The sequence below is a fragment of the Adelges cooleyi genome, unplaced genomic scaffold (genome assembly GCF_023614345.1).
Source record: "Adelges cooleyi isolate 19-005CV unplaced genomic scaffold, UGA_ACOO_1.1 ACOO_flye_CR_arks_rails_tigmint_CR_PRNA_248, whole genome shotgun sequence".
Taxonomy (NCBI): Eukaryota; Metazoa; Arthropoda; class Insecta; order Hemiptera; family Adelgidae; genus Adelges; species Adelges cooleyi.
In genome coordinates, this window is record NW_026095913.1 from 1622855 (window position 1) to 1648417 (window position 25563).

Consider the following 25563-nt stretch of genomic DNA (forward strand, 5'->3'; position numbering starts at 1 on the left):
TTGTTTAATATTTTTTTTTTTAAAACAGTTGGATTGAAGTTTAGTTATCTGATAACAATAAAAAATACCACCAATTAAATGCTTAGTGCTACGTACTATTCCTTTACTATACTTCACCTACCATCTAACTTAATTTTCATTTTAAAATTGACCTTCCCACAGTAATGAATTTCAGTAATTTTTTTTTTAAATTAAAAAGTTTTTAATATTAAAAGATAACAGATTATGTTCTCGATTCTATATTAACGTAACATCCGTCGACAAATTTCAGCACTACGGCATAAGTAATTCTGAGATCCCTCTGCAAAGGACATTTTTCTGATGGAGAAAAGCGAAAGGACCGAACAAGCGTAGATATCGCAGTTTTCATTTGAAACATTGCGTATTTCATTCCAACACAGCTTCTGGAGCCTGCACTAAATGGAAGGTACGCATAAGGATGACGACTGCGACACACTTCAGGCAAGAAGTTGTCTGGATTGAATAACTCTGGTTCCTTATAGTAATGCGGGTTTAAATGCAAACTATTAATAGGAATCAAAATATTCGTGTCTATAACATATTATTTATTCGTTAACTATTAGTTAAGTACCAACAATCAATGAAATTAAATATTTATTTTCTTTTATTAAGTTCTACCTGCAGGGATTAAGTATTTTCCGATCATCATTTCGTTTTTTATTTTTCTGGCCAATATAGGTGCAGCTGGATACAACCGCATAGTTTCCTTGATCACGCGTTCTAAGTATTCCATTTTTTGTAAATCCTCGTACGTAGGCGGTCGGTTGGGATCACCAGCCGAAAATATTGAATTTATTTCTTGTAAAACCTAGTTGCAAAAACAAAACGATTAAAATAGTCAAAAAGATTCAATCTTTAGTAAATATGTAATTGAAATGTATTTTACTCCTCATTACATTGTTTTGAACATCTTGATGATGAGCCAGCATGAATATGACGATTGTATTTGTTATTGCGGTCGTGTCATGTCCGGCTAAAGTCATAATATTAACTTATTATTAATAAAATTGAAAAACACTTGATAAAAAAAAATAAGAGGTTTAAAGTTAAAAATGGCAAATACCGCGACTCTCAAAAAATTGCAAACATTATCTAGTTAATTATTTGGCTGGCATTAACATATCATGATAACTTATATATATTTTTGTTACAGGTATACATTTTTTTTCTTCTTCTAACCTATTTCCAAAATTATAAACACAATATATCTGGAAGCTGATGCTATTATGCTCTCGCTAAATTAATTGGGTTAAAATTACTACACCAGGAATCAAAATAACGTATATACAGCGGGCCAAGTGAGCAAGGCCAAGCCTAATGTACGCATGCAAGACGTGGCCTACAACTTAGGAGTATGAGAAAAACCTATCTGTCCACAAGAGAAAATTCCTGAGGATGGTTTAGAGCCTAACAGAGATGTGACATAAACATATTAGATTAGATCAAACAAAATAGTACAGAAACTTTTCGGAAAACCAAATTTATTAGTAGAAACCTGACAAAATACTTTGGTTTACTTGGCTACGAAATAAAATGCAAATCGACAACTACTACATCCTGCCAAAGCGTGCACCTGGAGGGCGTTTGCATAACAATAACACTAAACATAACCGTTTTTAAATCTTTAACTTATTAACTAGCCTTGGGAGTATAAAGAATTGCGTCTTAAAAGTGTCGTGTTGGATTTTTACTAGTTAAAAAAAATATAAAAACTATCTACCCCTAATAGGTTTTAATGTGAGAACTCTAAAAGGAAAACAGTAGAGAAAGTTGCATGTTCTGAACTAGACACCAGATGGGAGAGATCAGCAGTTGACTTAAGTATATAGGTATAAAATAAAAATTTAAATAGAAGATAAAAGCAAAAATAACTAAGCATTTAGAAATAAAACATCAGTGAAATAGCATAGGGTAGAGATAATTGGAGGTTGGTTTATTTTGTAGCCTCAATAACCTCTGAAAAGCTAGAGGAGAGATAGGAAGGGGACGAAATAATTGTTCCTACTTTTCCACATCAAGTATATTCGGGCTAAATGTATTATCTAATGACTTACTACATGATAATATGTCTAAATATTTAAGTGATTTCGTGAATCCATAAATAAAAAATAAAAAAAAATATCATTGTAAGTCTAATAATTGTTCAGAACCGCATCAAAGCTTAAATACTTCATTGTTATACCTTACTTAGCTCCAAATCGATATACAAACACTTGACTAACCATTTGCCATTGTAATTAAATGGTGCCTTAATGTTTTCTTTGACATTTGATCTTCATTTTCTAGTAGAATTTCGATTAGAGTTTTTGGTTTTCGACAAATATTATCTACGTCATCGTTCCCGTTTATCGCCGTCTTTGCTTTTTCATTAACTTCGACTCGTTTTTTCTGAACTAAATCATTTAAAAATGCATGTATTAAATGTTGACTCACTGTTTGTTCATGTTTTCTCGATGATAGTGAAAATATCCTTGCAAAAAAAAACCACGGTCGCTCGAATCTATATTGAAAGATCTGAAATTAAAAACAACAATAAGCAAACTAACCATAGTAAAGTTAAAATGAAATTATTTTTAGACCCCTAAAAATGTCTTCTAATTTTCGAGTGGTCTTATTTGGTCATTAAAAAAATTTTAATTTAAAATAAACATTTTTTACTTCTGATAGACGTTCATAGTTATGCCGGAATACATGATTTTTTATTGTTTGTGAATCAAATTTTTCTCCAAACGCTGTTCTTCCAATTGTGTCCATCGATGCTAGTTCGAAAGCTCGGCTAATGTCACAGCCGTAAGATTTGCTTTCGCGTTTTTCAGACAACATCTGTTCTAGAACTTTAGTTTCCTCGTAAAAAGTAGTTATTAATGATTTCAAGGTTGAATACTTTAGCCATTTTGATATAATTCTCCTAAAACAGTACATTTTATTAACACTCGGGTATCAACAATTTCGTTCTATTAACCACAGTTTTTTAGCTTCGATGCGGAGCTGAGAAGGTATTGTTTTTACAATGATGCTTTTTTATTTTTGTATCTGGGCCCACGATATTTCATAAACGGCTGAACCGATTTCTTCGTGTAGCAACTCAATAGATCAGAAATCATACCGGGAAGGTATACTTTAAAAGGCCAAAAATTTAAAAAAGTCACTTCTTCCTCATCAAATTTGAGAAAAACGCACAGAAAATTTACAAATTGTTCAACTTAAATTTACGACGCTCTATAACTTTTTTTAAATTGGTCGAAAAAGTTCCAAATTTATATGAATTATTTTTCAAACATAGTACTATCGATAAACATTAACAAACCAAAAAAATATCATAAACCCTTTCCCCTAGAAGGGATAGAATTTTTTTCTTTATTTAACTTTTTCAAGTAAAGTTTAAAAGATTTAGATCTAAAAATTAGACCGAATGTAGAAAATGGAACCATAACACATACAATTTTCTCAATAATCTATAGTCAAATTTTTTTTATTAAGAAAAAACACCAAAAATAGAGTAAATTTACACTTTGGCCGTAGTCAGTTTCTAGGTTGCTATGTGTGAGTGTACTGGATTTTTTTTTCTATAGTATAAAAAAATATTTGGAAATTTTATTCTAAAAATATATATCAGCCAAAAGAGTTTCACATAAAAAATATCATTATAAAATAGCTTATCCGTTCCGATTCAATGTTAAAAATCATTATAGTCGTGGTTTTTTTAGGAAATGATAAATTAATTAGTAGTATACGTTCTATATATTATACAAGTGGCGTCCAGAAAAAAATATCCAAGGACAAACGTCTGTAGATAGAGTGTAACCAAGTAACAATGTAGTATAGCAAAATTTATAACAGATCATGTTTTACCTGTCTTTTTTATATTCATGTATATTGTTGGTTGTAACTAGCCCATGCATTGAAAATGTATCTCTAATTACAGAGTAAACTGGTGCTTTTTTAAAACAATTTGAATTCGTCATTACTTCTTCTATATCTTCGGCTTTTGATATGCAAACACAAAAATTGTGAAAAATCCAAAATTTAAATATTGAATTGTCGTATCTTAAACATTAAAAGCTTAATTTACATCACATATTTATATTTATTAAAATTACGTATCTAAATAATTAAAATTCTTTATAGTCTAAATGTCCTGCGTTCGATTATATTTGACCTTTTTTTTTCTCAACGGTCCGGAGAATGCATTTGTTCCTTAAGTAATTTAAAATAATATAGCTAATTTAATAACTGCCAATGCATCGATAAATATTTTGGAACAGGTCCGAATGCGTCAAAGTATAAGATACTATTACTGTCCGCAAAGTTATTATCAAATGGGATTCCTTAATTGTGCTTTAACTGTTCTTTCTCATACCATGTTTTAAATAGTAAACACACTCGCTTGAATTTTGTATTAACTTAAAATATTTTTTTGGTTACTGGACCTCATTTAACCGCAAACTTTACTTACTTATTACACAATAGTAAAAAATTGTCTAAAAATTTGTCATTTCCTTGAGTAAAAATCCGTGTAGACCCAATAAAAAAATTTCCATTCAGACCTGGTATCAGAGCAGCCAAATGAATTTGTCTTCGGTTTTTTATCCTTTTAAATATTATTATTGATGATATTAATACAAATGACAGTATTAAGGGGTGAATATAACTGATACTTTGTAGCTGCGAATTAATTAAAAAAATTAGTTAAATAAGTAATTATATAATAAAAAATCGGATATTTTAATAGACTGTATTCAAGAGTCAAGGTGTAAAGCTTAGGATATGTATATTTTATTCGTATGACGACACAAGTTATTAATATAAACGTACATAATACAGATTATAGAAATTATAAATATAAAAAATACAAAATGTTATACAGAGTGGATCAGTGAAACGGGCGATTTTCCCATGTATTTAAATAAGAAAATCGGCCTTTTCACTGCCCTACCCAGTTTATACTAGCAATTATATATATATTTTATGATATTGTGATATAATAGAATCATAGATATATGTGTGCGTGTATTTCAAATAGGCGAATCTTAAATATTGGACCGGAAACCTTACGGTACTGGTCTTGTTTTTAGGGGTACAAAATTATAGCCCACCTGCACGTTAAAGAGTTTGTATTATTTTTATAGACCCTAAGCTAACGGTTATAACAATTTTTTTTTTTTTGGTTAGCTATTTAATCCGGTTGGACTTGGTATAAATAATCCTTCTACAAAAATTATACTTCATATTGTCAATTGAATTATATAATACAACAGGGCCAAGCTGGGTCTGTGCTTTATACCGAGTCAACAGCTGTTAAAGAATCTTAAACATAATGTTATTGTCATTCCTTCCTTTGATAGTGAAAAAAAAAAAAAAATTTAAAGTTAACTGACGATTTTAATTGCTCCTTTAGTCAATATTTAATTGTAGCTATTTCAATAATATAAATTGGAGATATATTTATTCTATATAGTAAAATTTAATATTTAATTATTTATCTTAACTAATATATTAAGATAATTAAGTAGTAGCGAATTAACTGCGAGAAAGTTGTTTAAAATATAATATTTGAATCATAATACGGGGCTGTAAAAAAAAAAGTTATATTTATTTTACCTGACGAGTTTAAGTGTCAACTTAAAAAATTCTATTTGATTAGTATCTATGTAGTAAAACTTACTTTTTGAAGAATAGAAATCATCTTTTCGGTTGCTGGCCTGTGATAATAATATTATGGTGTGCGCTGATGTGAGTTTACAATAAAAATAGTAAATTTCGGATTATTAGGGTACTTATTTAATATGTTTTTTTTATTATATTATGCTAAATAGAATGTTAATTAACTGTTAGTTACATAATTCATATATATATTTTTTTTGAATGTCTTATATAATGCCTTAATACATAATTAATGATTTTAAGAATAATGCTAATTGTTATAAATATGAATATCTTTTTTTTTTGTTAGAATAATATTGTAATTAGTTTCATATTTCCTGTTCTAATCCATTACTATACACTAATTATAGTCATGTTAGCTTTAGTTATAAAATTTAAACAATTAGCCAAACTAATTGGAAAGTCACACAATACTGGTAATTTAAGTTCCCAGTCGTTTTTTATTTCAATTTGTGAATTTAATTGTTATTCGAATAGTAGGTAATAATAAGAATATTTAAGGCGCTCTCCGGAAAAAGGATTAATATGACTTTTCGGAGGTTGTTTTAAATGAACGTCCTAATCAAATATATCCACAGTATAATGTTTTCTACGTTTTTGGTTCATTTTGATGTATTTGATCGAATTTGTATGCCAGGATTTACAATAAAATATTGTATAGTTTAAAAAAACTCAGCTATTATGGTCACTTGTATATATAGTCACCAGCAAATTACAACATAGGTACCTATCGGTACAGCAGCGACACAATAATGTCAAAATATCCGCTGTGTGTATTGATACTTGATATTTCTCAATGCATTTGAGTTTAAAGTAAACATAATAAGTATTTTTTTTTCAGCGAAGCATGACATTTAGCTATGTGATTTCCTTATCTTAAGACTTTTTTTTTTAGTCTAATTTCAAAGGAATAATTTTTTTTCTGAAATATAATACAATCCGGTGCACCAAATACTGTACTGCAATTTGTGTAGCATATTTAAATGTCGTTAGTGTCATATTATCTGGACTCGGTAATTTTGGTTTTTATTTTTTTAGTAAATCAATATTTCCCAATTATATATAACACAGTTATCAATTATAATATTTTATAATTACCTAATTTTAGACCTAAAAGCCTGACAAAATTACGCCTACTAAGAATTATCGTATTTTAGTTCTGTAAATATTTAAGTTCATTGACTTTTATCTCAGGTTATTGTGGAAGTCGATTTTTGAATAACTGTTTCGTTTATTAAAAAAAAAAAAAAAACAATAATGAGAACACTGAAAATCTGAGAAATTCAAATAGGATTTAAACACAATTTTAATTGAAATATCAAATACCGATTTCCAAAATTACCTAGGAAAAAGACCGATAACCTCATAATTTGTACAAAACTGAAATAGAACCATTCTAAGTAGACATAATTTTTGTCCATAAAACCGACCGCTTTCAATGCCCTTCAAGGGGCCTTTACGCTAGCAGTTATTAAGGCGCATTGTATAGGCAATCTGTCATCAAAATTTCACATTGAAGCTAAATGTTAAGCCATGGTAAAACCATGAAAACCAAAAACTAAATAAATTTTGATATATTTATGTTTCAGTTATTCAAGTACTGTATTATTTCGATAATATGTACGTACATATTAACAATTAACATGGTTACTGGCCAATAGTTTAACAGTTTAATGAGTTGAGTTTTTGGACCGCTGCGCTGTGTTTACAAAATTCCGCGTAATCAAAGCCTGCTGCCTTACCGATTTAATGTTGCCAAGTGCCACCTTGATTTCATTTACTGAAAAAGCTGCATTATAGTCAGGGTGTGGAGCTGGTTCTTTCTTTCTCATTTGGTAATTTTGTTCCACAGTCTTCTTGTGTATTTTATTCCATTTTCGCCTTGGCAACTTCCATAAGTCAGGCTGCCACATTGTTAGTGTTTATGGTACTATATTGGGCAGGCTTAGGTAATTCCGAACCTAGTCCCAGACTTCTTGTTGGCTGGAATTGGTAAAGTTTAGGTTGGAAGTGGTTTCATGCCATTTATTGCGTCTATTTTCAGTCAGTGCTTTTATTTTTTGTGTGTATATTTTTTTCTTGATTTATATTTATATGTGATTATTTGTTGTGTATCATTTTTGCAATGTTTATAATTTATATCTCTATGTAATACATTTTTGTGTGTATCATTTTTTCTTGATTTATATTTGTATTATATGCGATATTATATTTATACAGGGTGATTATTTTATCGTGAACCACTCAATATCACATAGGGTCTAATAAGGAATTAAACATTTTTTTTTCGTTATGTTTTTATACAATGTAATCCCAATTTTTCAAAAAAATTTTTGTTTTTATCCCCCTCCCAACTTAGTTTTTTTAATAGCAACTTTTGAAATTTAAATGGTAACGTACCTACATATTTTATAAACTTTTAAGTTGAGAATAATGTACTGAAAATGTTGATTGATCGATAACCAGTTTCGGATAACTATTTTTAAAGTAATAAGAGTTTTAAAAATAGGATGGGGGGGGGGAATGCACGCAGATAAAAATAATACTACAATCCACCTTTTCTTCTGCCCTAAACTTGAAACTTCAACAACTTTAAAAATAAATATCCGAAACTGGTTATCGACCAGTCAACATTTTTAATACATTACTCGTAATTTAAAAAGTTAATAAAATATATACGTTACCATTTAAGTTTCAAAAGATGTTATCAAAAAAACTAAGTTGGGAGGGCGGTAAAAACCAAAAAAAATGTATAAAAAAACTATGAAAAAAAAATTTTAATTTCTTATTAAACCCTATGAGATATTGAGTGGTTCACGATAAGTGGACCATCCTGTATTATACAGAGAATCAATATCATCGAGTGATATCATAATTTTTAATTTAAAATACTTAAAATACTTATTACTGAGAATAGTGAACAACAAAACTAATCATATAATTTCCATTCAATAAGTAATAACAAACTACAAAAATTAATGGTATGATGACGTTCCGCCCGTTCACCGTTATCATGATTCATGTCACGATTTGACATGATACGCGGCCAATGCTGACTTTGTTGATAAAATAGAGTACTATCAGCATGGAAGAAAAACAAATAACGGTCAACATTTGAATTATGAAAATATTATAGGAGATTCTAATAGAACATTAGTGGAATTGGACCTTTGATTCTTGGTATGGCACTAAGACAAAATCGCAAAATCTATATTGCAATAATTTAATAATGATTTACATACATCATTTTCAGTAAGTAAAACGTCAGACTAATCCTAACTCACACGAAAACGATAAAAAACTAAAAACAAAATAAAATATATATATCCAGATGTAACCATCTGGATATATATAGTATATATACTTAACAGTACCCTTTTTTAACGATGAGAAGATATAAAAAAAGAATGACGTAGCTGGAACTCAAATGTATTGTTATAAGTGACTACCTGCTTTCCCTCATTACTAACTTGAACAAAATTTAATAATATTCAACAACATTTAAACGATATTTCTGGAGACTTTAACGCTTGTCAACTTCTGTGACTACTTTGTAACTGCCACTTCATAGTACCCTTTGTCTAATAGTGTGTGTGTTTTCTTTTAAACTATAGGAGATGAAAGTTAATTCTATTAAAAGCGAGCTCATTAGAAAGAGCTTGTGAACCTAACAAAATATGAATTTAAAAATGTTTTAATTAATTATTTAATTTTTGTTTTTGAATAAATTCAAAAACAAAGAAACTACATGTCGATCCCGACTTAGCAAACGTTCTTATTTAAACAATATTAGTATTTCGGGTATTTCGTTATACAGTTTTACTGTCTGTTAAATTTCCAGAGACGTATAGAACATTCGGTTTGTTGATTTCTGCAATAATAACATACTTGTGTGATCTCGAGCACCGAATTACTTTTATTTACCCGGAGTGGCTACCACCAATGGCATCACATAGTATTCTTTTAGTTGCAAAAAATAGCAAATTCACTTTGTGTATCTTGTATTCTATCGTCAACGCTATATCCGGCTTTAGTAAACGTTATAGTTTTAATTATTTTATTTATATATTTTTTTTACTTTGATGTGGAGCTCTATTACGTTATTATTCTTATAATGGTTAGAGTTAAAGTTTTTTTCGGCATTATTCTATGTTTTCAACTAGACCACACTATAATAAATTATATTTTATTTATTACTTTCTCGTTCGAGTTGTATTAATTATTATTTTTCGATAGCAAAATGCATTTATAAATTACCTACGAACAGTTTTGCCATTTTTTATATTTTACTTATTGTACGGACATTCCCAAAAATTATATTTAAATTACCTGCTTAAAAAAAATTATAAGAAAGATAAAAAAAATGTTGTTTTTATTTTTAAATGATACAAAATTATTAATTTTTTTTTCATACATTTTGTTTAAAAATAAATTTGAAATTATCAAAAATAATTCATTATTATTGATAAAAAATTATACAATATTATTTTATAACATATAATGAACGTACAATAAATAAAATAAAAAATGACAAATATGTTCGTAATTATAAATAAAAAATGTGGTCGATAATAAATGATGAATAATGTCATAAATACTCGAATTTATGCATTCAACTGATAATCTTTTTGTATAAGGTTACAAAAAATATTGTTCATAGTTAAAAAATGTATTGCGTTTTTGTCAAGTTTTCTATTGTTCATTATTTTATTTTTATTTTACCTACCTTTGTCTTAGATACATGCATATAGACTTGCTAATTGTAACTGAATTCCGAAAAATAGTAAAAATAACTACATTTATCTAATAATATAAATTGTCCTAATAACCTTTAGACTTCTGATGAAAGCACAAGTTGCGCCTTTGTAATATTTTATTTTACCTATACTTAGTATTTGTACCGTTTAAAGATTCGCGATTTTCAATACAAAAATTAAAATTCAGTGTCCACTAAACCTGATACTCGTGAAAAGAATAAAACAAATTAACAGACACAACAGACCGAAAATTCAAGAGCAGTCAACCCATAAATAGCGGTGTTATAATTGTAATTTATTCAAATACATTATCTTAGGTATGTGTCTATTTTTTTTTGTTATCAAATATTAAATTAACCATAAAAATAGTTTTTTTTTTAATTTAATCTAAAGAATAGCTTCGATCTATTCGATTATTGTATTGGTTTGCTTATTTACCAAACTAATAGCATATTATTTCTTCATATTTTCTTAGTGTTATCAATCATAAACAAATGTTATTTACCTTATCGTTTTGCACAGGCGTATAAAGAACATAATATTATGTCGTCCTAAATATTAGACACTACAATCAGTTGGCATATACTATTGAAATTATATGTATCTAGTTGATTTGTCGCATCTTAACACTTTTGGCGATGTTGAAAAGGACCATCCTTTTTAGCTTTTAAAAAACAAGATATATGGAAAAAAAATACAAATTTAATGTGGAATTTTATAATTGATTAAATATTTAAAAATGTAAATTTATATTGAGAAATTATATACAAAATATTATACAAGTAAAATTAATTTCAAATTAATTGCTGAATTAGCAGTGTTGCTAATGCATTTTAAACGATAATCATTTGTACACAACTTAAACGTTACATTTGTTAGATCATGTTCAAAAATAAACCCTTCTCCCCAATAATAATTTGGATCTGTGGAGAACACGATATTATTGTTAATGCAAAAGTTTTTAATAATAAAATAATAGAAGCAAATCGTTTAATTGATACTTTTATTTCGTTGTCCAACAAGGGTATGTTCGTTTCGGTCCTTACCTCTTCTGCACGGCTTACACTAACTCTTTTCACCAAAGAACTTAGCTAAATAAGCTGCAAATCAAATTCTTATTCAATTGAATGATGAGAAGTGATTTGATGGTTAAGAAGGATGACAATCGGGATAAGATAATTTCAATACAAGTAAGACAATTAGGTATCAAATACAATAATTATAAACTAGACATTGCTGTTTCGAAGTATTTTTTTATTAATATATATATTTACAAGTTTTACATAACACGATTAAACATATTAAGTACATAATATTATATAAGGTGACGTTAGATACCAAGCGTTCTTAGTTATTATCATTGAATACCAATTAGCAATTTGGTAACCTCATGCATATTTTTTCCACACTAAATATTATTATTTAATAAATTGTTAAAACGTTAAGTATAATATATTTTGGTTATTTGTGTAAAAACATACATGATCGAATATATATTGTATAATACATACTTAACTAGGACTAGTAAGGTTTCAGATATTAATGAATAACCAATTACTATTCTCTAAAAATGTCATACAAACAAAATAACACCAGACTATGATTATAATCATTCTAATTGTTCGTTAAGTACGATTAATAATATGGTTTATTTTAATGTATATATGTATAATTGTATGTATCTAAATGTCAGTTATACTTTCGAAAATAATCAATTGTACAGCTATAGTATCAATATTTTTATATTATAACAATTAATTATATAATTTTTAGTAATATAAACCCAGTCTTTGATCGTAGTACATTTATCAATATATAATTATATTTAATATAACAATTTTTACATAATATTTACAACGAAGACACAAGCAATCGGTTAAAATAAAACGCCTAAACGATGGTTTTTAGTATACCGGCAAAAAAATCGTGTGCTGTTATTACAATATTAAACGGACTTACTGCAAAACGTACTATATTATAACAGCGTCCAATGATAGCTAGATAACAATGATTGGAGGACTTGCTAAAAGAAGTTTGTCCGTCCTACGCAGTATACTATACCAAGATAAGTGGGTCAGCCAAGGTTACTGGAAAGCGATATTAGATATTAAAAAAATATAGCACTGTCGCCGTTTTACAAATAATTTTATGCAAATGGGTACCTGTCGTCCCAAAATTTGAATAAATCATACCTTTTTGGGGCAGCGACACTCGATTTAGCTTTCTTTGCCCGAACGGTTGGAATATTTATAGCAGTACTGAGGTTAAACGATTTTAACTTTCGATCCCTTACAACACCCTTTCATAAACGGTATTTATTTTCAGTGTCCACGCGGAAAACTGAGAAATTTGAAACGCAAAATCGATTATTTTCACGGTAAATAACAAAATTGTCGAACAAGTACAAGTGTTAAATCTGCGCTGATTTGACGAGTTACCTAACTTAACGGCGTTGTATGCTATATTACTAATGTTGGTAATAGGTTTTCAAAAATTGTTTATCCGTTCTTGTAGTGTAATTTCCATAACGTCACCCGAAATATATATAAGCTTTATACGGTAACTGGTAAGTGACAAGTGTAAATTGCAACTTAGCATGTACGGAATCACTCAAGGGTCCAACAGCTATGACGTTACGAGTATGCGATAATATTATTAATAGGAAATCGCAATATATACCGCCGTTTACCTCGGCGCTCTGATGATGACCCGAATTAACACTAAACCTTATAATAATATTATACAAATCGTTCAGCCCGTCTTTTAGCTCAACACATTTTGCAGTGCCATGTAGATTATGGTTATGATGGCGCAATTGGATACGGCAAACGACCCCGACGTCGTACTTCGAACGCCGTGTTGCATGGCCGCAGGTACTTCGGCTAAAAAAAAAAAAACAATAAAAAAAATAATAATTAAACGATATTATATTATGCATGAAAATCATTGTACGTACATATTATTGTAATTATTGTTATTAACGTTATTGCGGGTAAAGGTATTAATATTTATGGCCACTTTATACGGCCTTTATCGACACCTTTTAATTCGTTCATAACTTTCATCGGGCATGCGATACGGTGCCCCGGTTAATCGCTTTATTTACACGAAACGCATAAAAATATTTAATACGCCCAATACTGTTCATTATACATAATATATTATTATTATACATTAAATTATAGCAGTTTAATTTCTTAGATCCACTATACATGTACCGTGTATGGTCACTTTCAAATTGTTATCAAATAGCTGTTATCTAATTATTATTTTTATTAAGGAGATTTGTACAGGCAGTATTTAAGAAAAAGGAGGTTTAAATAAATTTCGACCACGTCAATTGATTTACCCGTTGATTAGTATAAGCTTCAATTTTTAATTTAAACAACTGTGTCTAATTGTTGTTTTTTAACTGTCAAAAAAACAGTATTATTTGCAGATTTAGTAAATCTTAGCATAAACACGCTATAACTTTGCGAAAATTTATTAGATCATATCAATATTTTTTCGGACGATTATTTAGAATGATATTATAGTAATTTTTGAACATTTATTAGGTTTATTAACACCAAAATCCAGAGTTCCGCCGAGAAGTTATTAGTGTTTAGGTGTTTTTATTTTTTAAGTCAACTTTGGGTGTATCTTATTTGTAAAACAAAAACTCTAAATGCCAGTTAGGTTAGGTGTAGGTTACAGTGCTGGTTTAGACTGTGGTTAGTATTCTATTAGTACTCTAGTTTTACCGGCAAAATCGTTTGCAAACTTTATGAAAATCGCCTTTCCCAATTTCTTAAAAACACCACTCCTGCATTTATTTGATATTACCTTATAATTTATGACTCCAAATATTATAAATTTAATAAATGAATTAAAATATTTCAAAATCAAACGATTTAAAAAATAGTAGCAGTAACATAGGTACAAACTAAAAAAAACTACAATTCAAACGAGGAAAAAAGGGTTTGAAAAATAAAATAAGTATCACAATTAAATAAAATAAATTTGTTCGTTCAAGGAAAGTCGTTATCTTTAATTAATGAGTATCATTCGAGGCTTTTTCCAAAATTGTAGGAATTTAGATTAATTTGTGCTCATTTGAGGATATTTGTCCCATGCCAACCCGGCATATATTTCACAGATCCATTTTCTCAGTGTGCATTTTTATAAACTAAACATTCTAAGGTATGTTTATTGCGATGTCATTGTGTTTAATATTTTCTTTTAGTATTTATTAAGTTGAACCTTTGCCGCATTGCATGTTTCTTCATCGTGTGAAAACGTTTGCATAATTACATGTCACTATAATATTATTATTACTAACAACGGCCGCGAAAAAATCTGCTAAAAACAAAATACAAATTTTAGCTCAAAAAATTCATTATTATATTTTATCATTCATTGCAACGAAACACAAATATTGTGTGAAACTATCTACTGAGCTCATTATAAATGTAGCTCCTCATCGTCGAGTCGATAAAAGCAAACCTCTAAAACTTAAAGAAGAATGTAATACAATTCTCAATAACAGCAACTAGAAAATAGAGTTCAAAACGAGTTTTGCATATCAATGATATTCATACATGCCGGTTGTACAGCATGTATTATTTTACACACGTGCCCATGAGAAACTTATAGTTTCGATAGAAACATTTACATAAATTCTCAGTGTTTTGTGAACCGTTTCATTGCACGAGAACTTAGTGGCAACGGTCACAATGTACAGCAGTCATATATTTTGTCCTCATAACTACAAAAACTTACAGTAAATAAGAAAAGAACAAAGGGGGGTTTTTTTTTAGAGGGAACCATCCGACTATTCGCTCACATTGTTTGGTTTGGCATTGCACGATATCCTTTAGAATTTATTAAAATATTACACAAATTTAACGTAAATTAGGTTATTTTGTTTTTGTTCGGATTATGTATTAGAAGGGCGTCATACCCTTTGAAAATAATGGCTTAAACGTGTTTAGGGAAAAGTGTGTAGGTCAAGGCGAAATGGTCATAAAAAACAAATGTTTATTCCGCTAAAAGGAGAAGAACTTTGACTAGGTTTTCTTGTCAGTTTTTTTAGAAAACTTGAATTTCACCTAAAATGCAAGAACTTGAAAAAGTAAAAATATGTCAGAATAAAAATATAAATTGTGAACGTTGGATTAATAATATAAAAAAAAAACTGACGAGAGAACCCAGATGAAGTTCTTAAAGATATGATAGCTGAAAAAACTGTTTAGATATTATGTTATGAAATCATAAAACACAAGTAAAATGTAAGAGGATGCAAAATATATGGATGATGTTTTATACTGAATGACAAAAATAAAAACCATTTAGCCAATTATAGTAACGAACTGGGTATACCGGATGAGTTATTCGAGGAACTTTCTAACCAAAATGCCCTTTAGGCTTGTTTTATGGTGTGAAGTTCTATAATATAAATTTTACAATTATTACTAACTTTAGGAACATATTAATTGAAATAAGTCCCAATGGTCAAAACATTAGAGATATACTTTTTTTTATAAAAAAAAAAACCTAAAATATATATTCTAATAATATATTATTTAGAACTGAGGTGAAGCAATATTGTGATAATTCTTTCATATTTAGTCAAACATTTTTTAATGAAAATTATGGAGCTCTGTTAAAACCCGTTTACATCTAAATTCTAGACTAAACATTATTATGCTTTACCTTAGCTTAGAAAACATTAACATTTATGTAAATTAATATAATAAAAATGATTATTGAATTTTTTGATGACGCTTTGCGAAAAAATCTGTGACAGTATTATAAGTACAAAAATAATAAATATATTTATTATCTTAACCCATTGGACTCAATACACACAGAAGACAGTGTATTTTATTTCAACTGTACATGTTTTTCTTGATATTCATTAAAATGATAAATTCTTGACCTAATGGAATTTTTTTCGATCTGTAAATGTAGTATTATATTCTTAGACTTTTAATGGGTTTTCTGAAAAGCTAAACTAAGTAAAACAATTTATTGTATTTTAACATTAATGTTAAAACTTATTGAATAAAAGCTTTCTGTGTTTTATTTTCGCATCTATTGAACACTATAACTGACAAATTGGCTATTATTTTGGAATATTTGCGTGGAGTGTAACACAGTTATTCCATTACAAGGACATAACTGGAAACATAAAATGTGTGTAATAAGAGATGATAATTCTAAGATGAGTAACGATATAACAAGCACCAAATTGAGGGTCTGCAGAAGTGGTCGTCAGTTAACGCAGTTTGGTCAAGCTGAAAATTGAACTCAGCTGGGAATCGTCAGATTTTCCACGTCACAAATTGCATGTGAAAACTGCTAGCAGATATCTTGATAATACGCCAAAGCCCAGAAATATATTATTATAATATAATACAACTTGATAATTAATTGAAATCTTGAATTAGTATATTGAAAGTGTATTATAAACAATGTCTGAAGAATAATGAAACTTGATGAATTTGTTAATTCCTTAGGATTAAGAATTTTAAATATTTATACTGATATTATTAGCAAAGAAAAATGGTATTTATGAAAATAATCACAATGATGATCGGTTTACTTTAAACAGCATTCTTCATAATTAAAATGTAATTCTATCAGAATTGATAGGATGTATTAATTGTTCCTGAAGTATTAATGAGTTCAGCGAGTTCAAACAAAAAATAAATGTATTAATGTAACACTCAATCGTCTACTTTTTTTTTGCCAAACACTAAACCAGAACTTTTACTAAATGGAATAACCTATGAGAGCATAATACCTCTAATCGTTAGATGACTTAAAAGTATAATGAACTGAAAATTGTATTTTATCCGTTCATTGATTGCGATCAGTCAACGTCCGTAAGGAAACAGTACGACCCTACTTAAGCGTTTAATTTGTCTTTTTTTATGCGGTCGCAGATTACATAAAGTGATGAATTGTTTCATTAAAAATAGGGCCGTAAGCCTACCATATATTTGCTCGGGCCTTACAAGACTTAGTATTGCGAAATATCTTAGCTACTTTTAGCGAAAAATAAATTACTTGTCTTAGTTGCCTACTCGAAAACAAAATTAGCTGACCAGGAATTGTGTTTATAATCTTACAAAACGGTCCCAGTGCGCTGTATGACCGGTTTGTGGTTGTAATAACTCTACGACCGAAGTTCAAACTTCACGAGCCATTCAAATACACTCATTATGGACCAAAAAATAAAAAATAAAATCCTTCTGTTATACAGTGAAGTCAAAGACATTTTATCAAGCCTCTGTAACGTTATCACCATCAACCTTCGTTATTCAATTACTTGTTATCAGTAATTGTTATTATTTTACGTTATTATTGTAAATAGTGTGTACAATATTTTCGGCACTATAATAATTTCGCCCTTTTGCATTAAGTTTAAACCAATCAAAAAACACAAATTTGAAAACCTATTGTTTTAATTTGAAGTACACTATCTGGTTTTATTTAATCTGTGTTAACACACGTTGTTATGTCCAAAAAAAAAATATTATTTATTTTAGACGATTAAAACATTTATAAATCGTTTCATTTTCTTAATAATATAAATGTATAAACAAATGAGTCGATTATTACAATTTAATACAGTAGACTTTTCTGATGTCTGTTCAAAATGACAAAAAAAAGTTTTTCAGCCGAGTTTGCAACCACGAACGAGCATTTTCATGTCTCGTTGAGTACCGAATAAATTTAGAGTAGTGGTGGAATTATAGATAATGATATAGTATATTAATAAGCGGTAACAAGTTAGTATATCAAAACGGCAAGTTTCTGGCTAAAATTGTAATGTTTATTATCTGGCTTAAAACAATTCATAGAGAAATTGGGCCCTTAAACTGTTTTGATTTTATTATTTAGTTCTAATTTGAACGTTGAACGTACAACCTAGCTCTTAGCTCCGATATCTTACCCCAATCACTAACCCCAAATCCCCTACCCCTATCCCACCCCCACCCCTTATCTCCTACCCCTATTTCCACCTCCAACCCATCTCCGTGTGGTAACGCTCTTTTGGTAACGCCTTTTTCGTTACGCTTTTTTTCGGTTATTTTCCATAGCTAATTCCACCCCTTTCCCATACCCACCTCATCTTCCACCCCATTTCTTTTTTGGTAACGCTTTTTTCGTTACGATTTTTTCGGTTATGTGCCAGAGCTAAGACATGAAAATGTCAAAAAGTGACCGATAACCATGGTTCAATCAAATGACGAGGCAACATATTATCTGGAATCGTTCCTTGCATTCAATTGTTTGTGTGTCAATTTCTATAACTCAATATCTGAAGGATCCGGTGCAAGATCCGGTCATCTACACTTTGTATTAAAAATAATTTTCTCATGGAAAAATTATACTCACATTGGAGCACGTGCACGTTGATGGTGGCCGGCGGAATATTTTGCGGTTGACACGTGTAATTGCCGCTGTCCGATGTGTTGGTGTACGGCATTATCAGGTCACTCTCGGTGCTGTTGATGTGCACGATAAGTCCTCGGTCCGTGTCGAAATTGATCATCCGATCGGAATGGTACCAAAATACGAACAACGGCGCTTGCGTCGATCCCCGAAGACGGCACACCAGCCTCAGACTACTGCCGCTCATTATGTACAGATCCGGTGCGCCCAGAATTTCCGCCTTGGCCACTGTCAGACACACAAAGCAAAACGGCCGATAATTATTTAGGTGACTTCCACGACGATGAACAACAATATGATATTACACACTCAACCCGCACACGATCAGATATGATTTAAAACCCTGTGAACGAGCCGCAACGAGAACTTTGTCAAAGTTCAAAACAGAAAACACCGTCGTCACAACGTTAGGTTTAACAAATATAAATGTATTGTAGATGCACGTTTTCAAGACAACGGCCATTGACGCGCAACTGGAGAGGGGCTAGGGCAAGTTAAGACCTTTTAAAAACTCTGAAAGCTCCCTCAGGATTTCAGTGAAAAATATAAACCTTACTCGGGGGCTGTGCTTGCGTGGTTGCTGACATATTCTTGAAGCCTGAACATGTTTAGAAGGATTTGAACTTCCCTAGCCACCACCTCTCCCCCATCTAGTTACGCCAATGACAACGAAACAAATTCTTCGCGTTATTTATTTTTTTATCAATTAAAAATCCATACACGTTCAATACAAAACACGTTGTCGCTCCAACGGTATTGAATGGCTATGCGTGGATTATGTAGATTGTGGCCATAAATAACGAATTAAATAAAAAACAGATTTAATATTTTGTTTCGTATGCAAATATTTAGACTGTCTACATCAGAGCAAACACAAATTATTGATTCCGGTATACTACGCACTATCAAATTTGTCGGTATTGCCTTTAAAGGCAGTATCATATTTTGATTTCCGTTCGACATTCTACTGGGTTCTCAAAAGCGAACAATAATGCATAATACCTAACTGTTGATACTCTTCTATATGTTATATATATATATATTTGTTTTTTGTTATGAGTAATCAAATAAAAACTACGTTTTTCGTAAGCTACATGTCATATTGATATAATAATTTTACAAACCTGTTACTTTGAGATGAACAAATATACTGGTTGTTGGATGTGTAGCGATTCTACATTCGTATAAACCAGCATCGGTTTCTTCAACTGGAGTTATTTCCAAATTCCATGTCTGTAAGAAAAAAATTTGCTCATATAGAATTATGTAATTTGGATAATCATAAGCTTCGTCAACATTGTAACACTATCACTATGGTGTTCTATAGAAGATAACTTAATGCAGACAAATGTTCCTTATCAGTTTTTCTCAACCAAATTTTAATGATAGTAATTTAATTTTACCACCGCGCTTACATTATCTTAAATGCAGGCAGGGTACTAAATAAACAGACGAGGTTACCAATTATCTAAACGAGGCCGTATACTGAACTGACTAGCCTAAGGAACTTGAATACAAGTTTGTGCAGAAAGGCAATCACGGTAAACAAGCTTCAACTGATAAACTATATTACTTAGAACTCTTTGAACAATGAGCAAAGTCGTTAGAAACCCTTATACTTTGCTTAATAATAATCATAACAATCACTGTAAAAAAATTAATGTAAGCCATTTTAAAAGTGTTCTATTTTAGTTTAGGAGAAATTCAGTGTTACGACATTGGACCACGGAACGATTGTTTATTCATTATAAAATAATTATTGAATTACTCCGTGTTTACAAAATTATTAAATAGACTATTTTGAGGAAAAGGTGGATATTAAAAATTAAGTTGACCTTTTTGTGTGTTCGATGCAATATTTGAAAATTATAGATTGTAATCTCTAATATATAAAAAAAAAAAAACAAGTAATAAATATAATAACAGCACATTAACTTCGGTGCACTATGTGTATGTTGAGTATACATTTGGCGTACACGGAAAACCGTGTTTCCAAAAACGCATAACGCACACCTGACCATAATAAAAGTAAGCTGTAAATATGTTAGGTACATATTAAAATATTTAATAACACGCAGAGGTAGGCAATATAATGTTTAGAGCGTAAAGATGATTATATCTATATATTTTTTAATCATATCTGAAACTTTCTACTAAATTATATTTTATAACAAACCGCGTATGTTGCACAATTAGCATTTTATATGAATCCATTTCGTTCGAGGGGAAAAATAAACATTGATAGAAAAATATATTATGTAAAAGCTACGATGCCTCCGAGTAGTTGAAATTTTAAATGTTATGTAATTGAAAAACAAAATTCACAATAACTAATAACTATACAACAATATAGTACCGTATATTTTGTATAAGCTATTTATGATTCAATCAACTCGTGATTTATAATATCGACGATTGTCGTAAAAGGTAAAACCACTGCACTCTGCATGGTATATTTGTTTTTATCAAAAAAAAAAAAAAATTAGCTTATAGCTTCTGGTAGACGCTAATTACGGGGAATTTACTTAAAATTTCAGAGTTTTGTTGTAAGTTCAAAAATACTTTTTGTGTCATATTTGGACACATGTTCACTTGTGAAGTTTTTTTTGGTATGCCACATTCGGCCACGTATGCACTTATAATTAAAATATCCGTAACATTTTCATTTAAGAGAGGAAAAATAGTTATAATAATATATTATAAAATTATACCCAGAATTGTACAAATTATTATTCGAACAAAAATTGTCTTCTCATATATACTGGTTTTATATAGGTAGTATATTATACGACATGATGTTTTAAAATATAATTACTTAAAAAAACACTTGTTTAACAAATATTATGTTAACAAATTATTCAAATAAGCTTTGTTTGGAATAATTCGAATAAAAAAAGATTTAAAAGATTATTTTTGATATTATCCGAATTTTTTTTTTATTCAAACTTTTACTTAAATAATATGATACCTAGATAATTATTTAGATAATGTTTTAGTCGAATGATACACAACTCTGATTATAACAATAATTAATAGTAATAAAATACAAATAAATCAAACAAAATTAAAATCAAACTACAATGAATAAATGTACACTATTTTAAGGGTAATCCATGCGAGACCGCACTTATGGTACATACTTTAAAATCAATATTATTCGTAAATTATAGGTTATATAATTTGGTAATTACATTTAACTTAAATTTAACGCCCAATTTTCCGTTTACCAGAATATTTTTAATGAAATTCACACGTTTAAACTTGTTGTTGTTATCGAAAATGCTTTGCACATGACTTTTACATTTCATACTGTTCCATGTTTTTTATTTTTTGGCCTAGAGTGCAGCACAATGTATCTATTTTGTGTATTTTTTTTTTTGAGCCAATCCGGTCATGCATGCAGTAGTGAGATATCTCCATAAATGTTTAACCGACAAATAGCTAAAACCTTTGACGTGGTACGATAATATTATGCAATAAGGGCCATATAATGAAAATAAAATGTATTATGATATTGTCATGAGACGTTCTATGCTCGGTTTGTTATATGAACATAATAACAATTATTGTGCGCTAATTTATAATTTTTAGAACTCTTCTGCCGATACAACGTCTTGTGGTGTTTAACAATGTCCACCTAGAATTTCTTTTTCAAACCGTTGTAAACGTGTTGTTATCATATTTTATAGTGGCACTCCTTTAATCCTTTTTGTACTCTCTCGTTTGGCTTTTGTCCTATTGTCAATGAGCCAACAACGGGAGGTGAACGAATTTATTTGCACCGTCTATTGACATGTTTACTACCAATCCGGAATGTTGATCGCTTTTATCGTTAATTACCCGGAAAATAATTATTTGATACGTTACAGGGATTCGAAAACGTACGGCTTGAGCGAAAAAAATGTGCCAAAGGCCAGTAAATCCCTGTGGGGGATTAAAACTGGCAAAATTCGGTAAACGAGTACCGAAGCGTTTTTATTGTGCATATTACATACAGCTATCTAGTCACAGTAGGTATTATTAAAAGAGTAGAACTTATAAAAAAACATATTAGCTTACCGTCGACGGTGTTATTATAAATAGCTTTAACGTGCGCCGTAAAGTACTTATAAAAATACAGAGCGCAATTTAATGTATTCAAGTAAAAAACGTCCGCCAAGCAGTCTGGAAGAAACTTAAATTTTCACAAAGGATATTAGAAAATACCTATTTACGAACTACAAAATCAATTAGCAAATTTTATCCGAGAAATAGACGGAAGTCGATAGCCAAGAATTTTAAAAATTTTAAAACCATTATCGTTTGTAACCATTATTAACATTCACAGGAAAACTTTGTTGTTAAATGCATTTATGATTCTCAAAACGTCTTTACAATATCAAACTCATAATTAAATGATTAACTAAAAGTAAGAACAAGCTGTTTTAAATCTTGAAAAAACAAATGATTTTCTGGAAAAACTATATCTTTATTTTTAAGCGGATTCAAAAATAACTCATCGTTAATAATATATAATAACAATTTGGACAAAATATATAATTTCGATATTATTCGAGAAATAATGAGCTCTAATTAAAAGTTTTTGACAAGTTCATATTAAGTACGGTTTACCCTATAATTTGTGTTGTTTTAGTATAATTAATTTTGGAACTTTAATGATGAGAACAAGCGATACTGATTTGCCCATTCATATAATAATAACCTGATTTAAAAAACATTAAGTTTCGCCATTCCGGATAAAAATGCAAAATGTTACACTGAGTTGGTTAAACATTACTAAATTACTTATTTTTTTAACTTTACATTGTTACAAAAAAAAAAGTAATATTATGACTTTAATAAAAATGTATAATGCGTCATTTAAAAGAACTCTGCGTCAACAATCACTTGGTATGTATTTAAACTAATGTTGACAACAATCGACAAAATAAATACAAATTTGGATTTCCTTTTGAATATAATATTTTACGCTTCTATGCAAAACAAAAAAACGTTAACGGTTCCGGCTTTTTACAACGGGAAACGTTATATTTTACACGTCATTTAACTTAAAATGAACCTAAACGAACAGCTAGTTAGATAAAAATACAATAACTGAATCAATGTAAATAATTTTTAATCACATTTTTTTTTTTACAAAAATATCAAAAGAGAGTGTGTACATTCCCTATCATATTATTATATTATTGCATTACCTTTAGATGTCTGGTGTGGTCGACGTAAAATCTCTTGTCGCTGCTATAACTCCTCGTCCCTATTGTTAGTATCGTGTAATCTATTCTTCTTATCCAAGACACCTGGAAAATTAATTTTATAAACCGTCAAACGTTGAAAAATAAATCGGCATTTGTTGAGGGATTAAACGAGACACGTTTTTGATATTTAAATTTTATACACAATACAAACATTTCCGGAAAATTTGGCCGATTCCGGTGCACTATTAAATTTTGGTTTTTTTTTTTTATTTTGATAGGTCGGCGTAGATTGAAACGTAATAAGAGAAATACTCGATGTGTTTTTTATTTTTTATTCAAACAACAAATGAAATTGTTACGGTAAAAATTCTGTTAATAAATAATTCACGTCTTTGATTTGTTAGTTTTCTTCAACAACTGTTTACCCGCGTGCACCGCCTAAACTGCGCAAGCACAATAGTAATATTATTTTGAAGTAGACTCGATATTTTTTTTATTCCGCTTATACTTTATTCTCAATCCATACGTGCCCTACCGAGAAGTATGTAAATTTAATAGCAGTTACGCAACGTCCCGTGGGAAGAGTGAAGATCTGAAGTGTGTGTGTGTGTGCCAGTGGTAGAATTATTATACAATGGACCTCGCTTCTCCCGTCCCGTCGGTTTTCTACCCTATGTATTTAATGTTGATGATGTTATGCTCACGTTATCTCATCTCTCTGCCTTTTTGTTTTTCGTGGCTGGTTTGACCCATATCATAATAGCACTAGACACGAGTAACAAGGCATTCGAGATACAGAGGGCAGTTTAATAAAACTAAAAATATTATACCCCGTAGCATGATTTTTTTAAAATATAAATAATTCAGCCTATTATAACGTTTAAAATTAACGGAATATTGTCCACAAGTTTAACGTTTCACATTGAATTACATAACTGAATACTAAAAAAATAGTAACGTGGAATTACTGTAAGTAATTGTTTTTTTCGACTTAAGCAAAAAAGTAAGACTTGACTTGAGCAAAAATTTTAAAAATCTCCACCATCACCGTAACAATATCGCTGATTTAAAACAGAACACAACGCCCGGTGTACTATTCTTTGGAAAACAAACTTATTATAAAAGAGAAAGTTGAATGAGAAAAACTTTTTGTTTTTTATATATATATATATATACTAATTTTTGTTTGCTTATTATTATTATCATTTTTGTTTTTTTTTTAATTTCACAACTCACACCGCATTTAGACTTTTGGTTTGGACTGCTGTCGCAACCACGTTATTTCCGCACTAGCACCGACGTGTAATAAAGTATCATGCACGCTACGGTCGTCTGTATAGAACTTAAGGAAACTTATATCGCACCGTTGGGAAGAAGAAAAAATAAGTAATTCCATGCGATGTTCACGAAGGGGGGGGGGAAGTAATTTATTAATGGCTCCAACCAAATGTACGTCAAGGGCTACGGTTTTGCTGCCGTGA

General features: G+C 29.7%; 2 protein-coding genes across 6 annotated transcripts in view; both read right to left on the reverse strand.

Moving 5' to 3' along the window:
• Positions 1-223: 223 nt before the first annotated feature.
• Positions 224-7598, reverse strand: LOC126837386 (cytochrome P450 4C1-like). Its single transcript, XM_050571294.1, has 6 exons — positions 7420-7598; positions 2808-2929; positions 2244-2414; positions 918-1012; positions 640-829; positions 224-552 (listed from the first exon to the last, which is right to left on the reverse strand). Exons 1-6 carry the CDS (start codon positions 7596-7598, stop codon positions 224-226), a joined length of 1086 nt encoding a protein of 361 aa, XP_050427251.1.
• A 4542-nt stretch (positions 7599-12140) lies between these two features.
• LOC126837372 (lachesin-like) overlaps positions 12141-25563 on the reverse strand; it is a 102398-nt gene continuing 88975 nt past the window's right edge. For all 5 annotated transcript variants that reach the window (XM_050571278.1, XM_050571275.1, XM_050571274.1 and 2 more), the window contains 4 exons: positions 24083-24184; positions 20012-20120; positions 18831-19115; positions 12141-13324 (listed from right to left, as the gene is read on the reverse strand). In XM_050571278.1, coding sequence (XP_050427235.1) covers positions 13206-13324; positions 18831-19115; positions 20012-20120; positions 24083-24184 — 615 coding nt within the window. In that variant the 3' untranslated portion in view covers positions 12141-13205. The remainder of the gene's footprint in view (positions 13325-18830; positions 19116-20011; positions 20121-24082; positions 24185-25563) is intronic.

Bases quoted from the DNA above. Each gene is read 5' to 3' on its own strand.
- LOC126837386 (XM_050571294.1), bottom strand. From the start codon at position 7,598: ATGTGGCAGCCTGACTTATGGAAGTTGCCAAGGCGAAAATGGAATAAA. The intron at 2,415-2,807 runs GTGACATTAGCC...TAAATGATTTAG, and splicing joins CGAAAGCAAATCTTACGGCT to TTCAGAAAAAACGAGTCGAA. The intron at 1,013-2,243 runs GTTAGTCAAGTG...ATTAATAATAAG, and splicing joins TTTAATTACAATGGCAAATG to TTAATATTATGACTTTAGCC.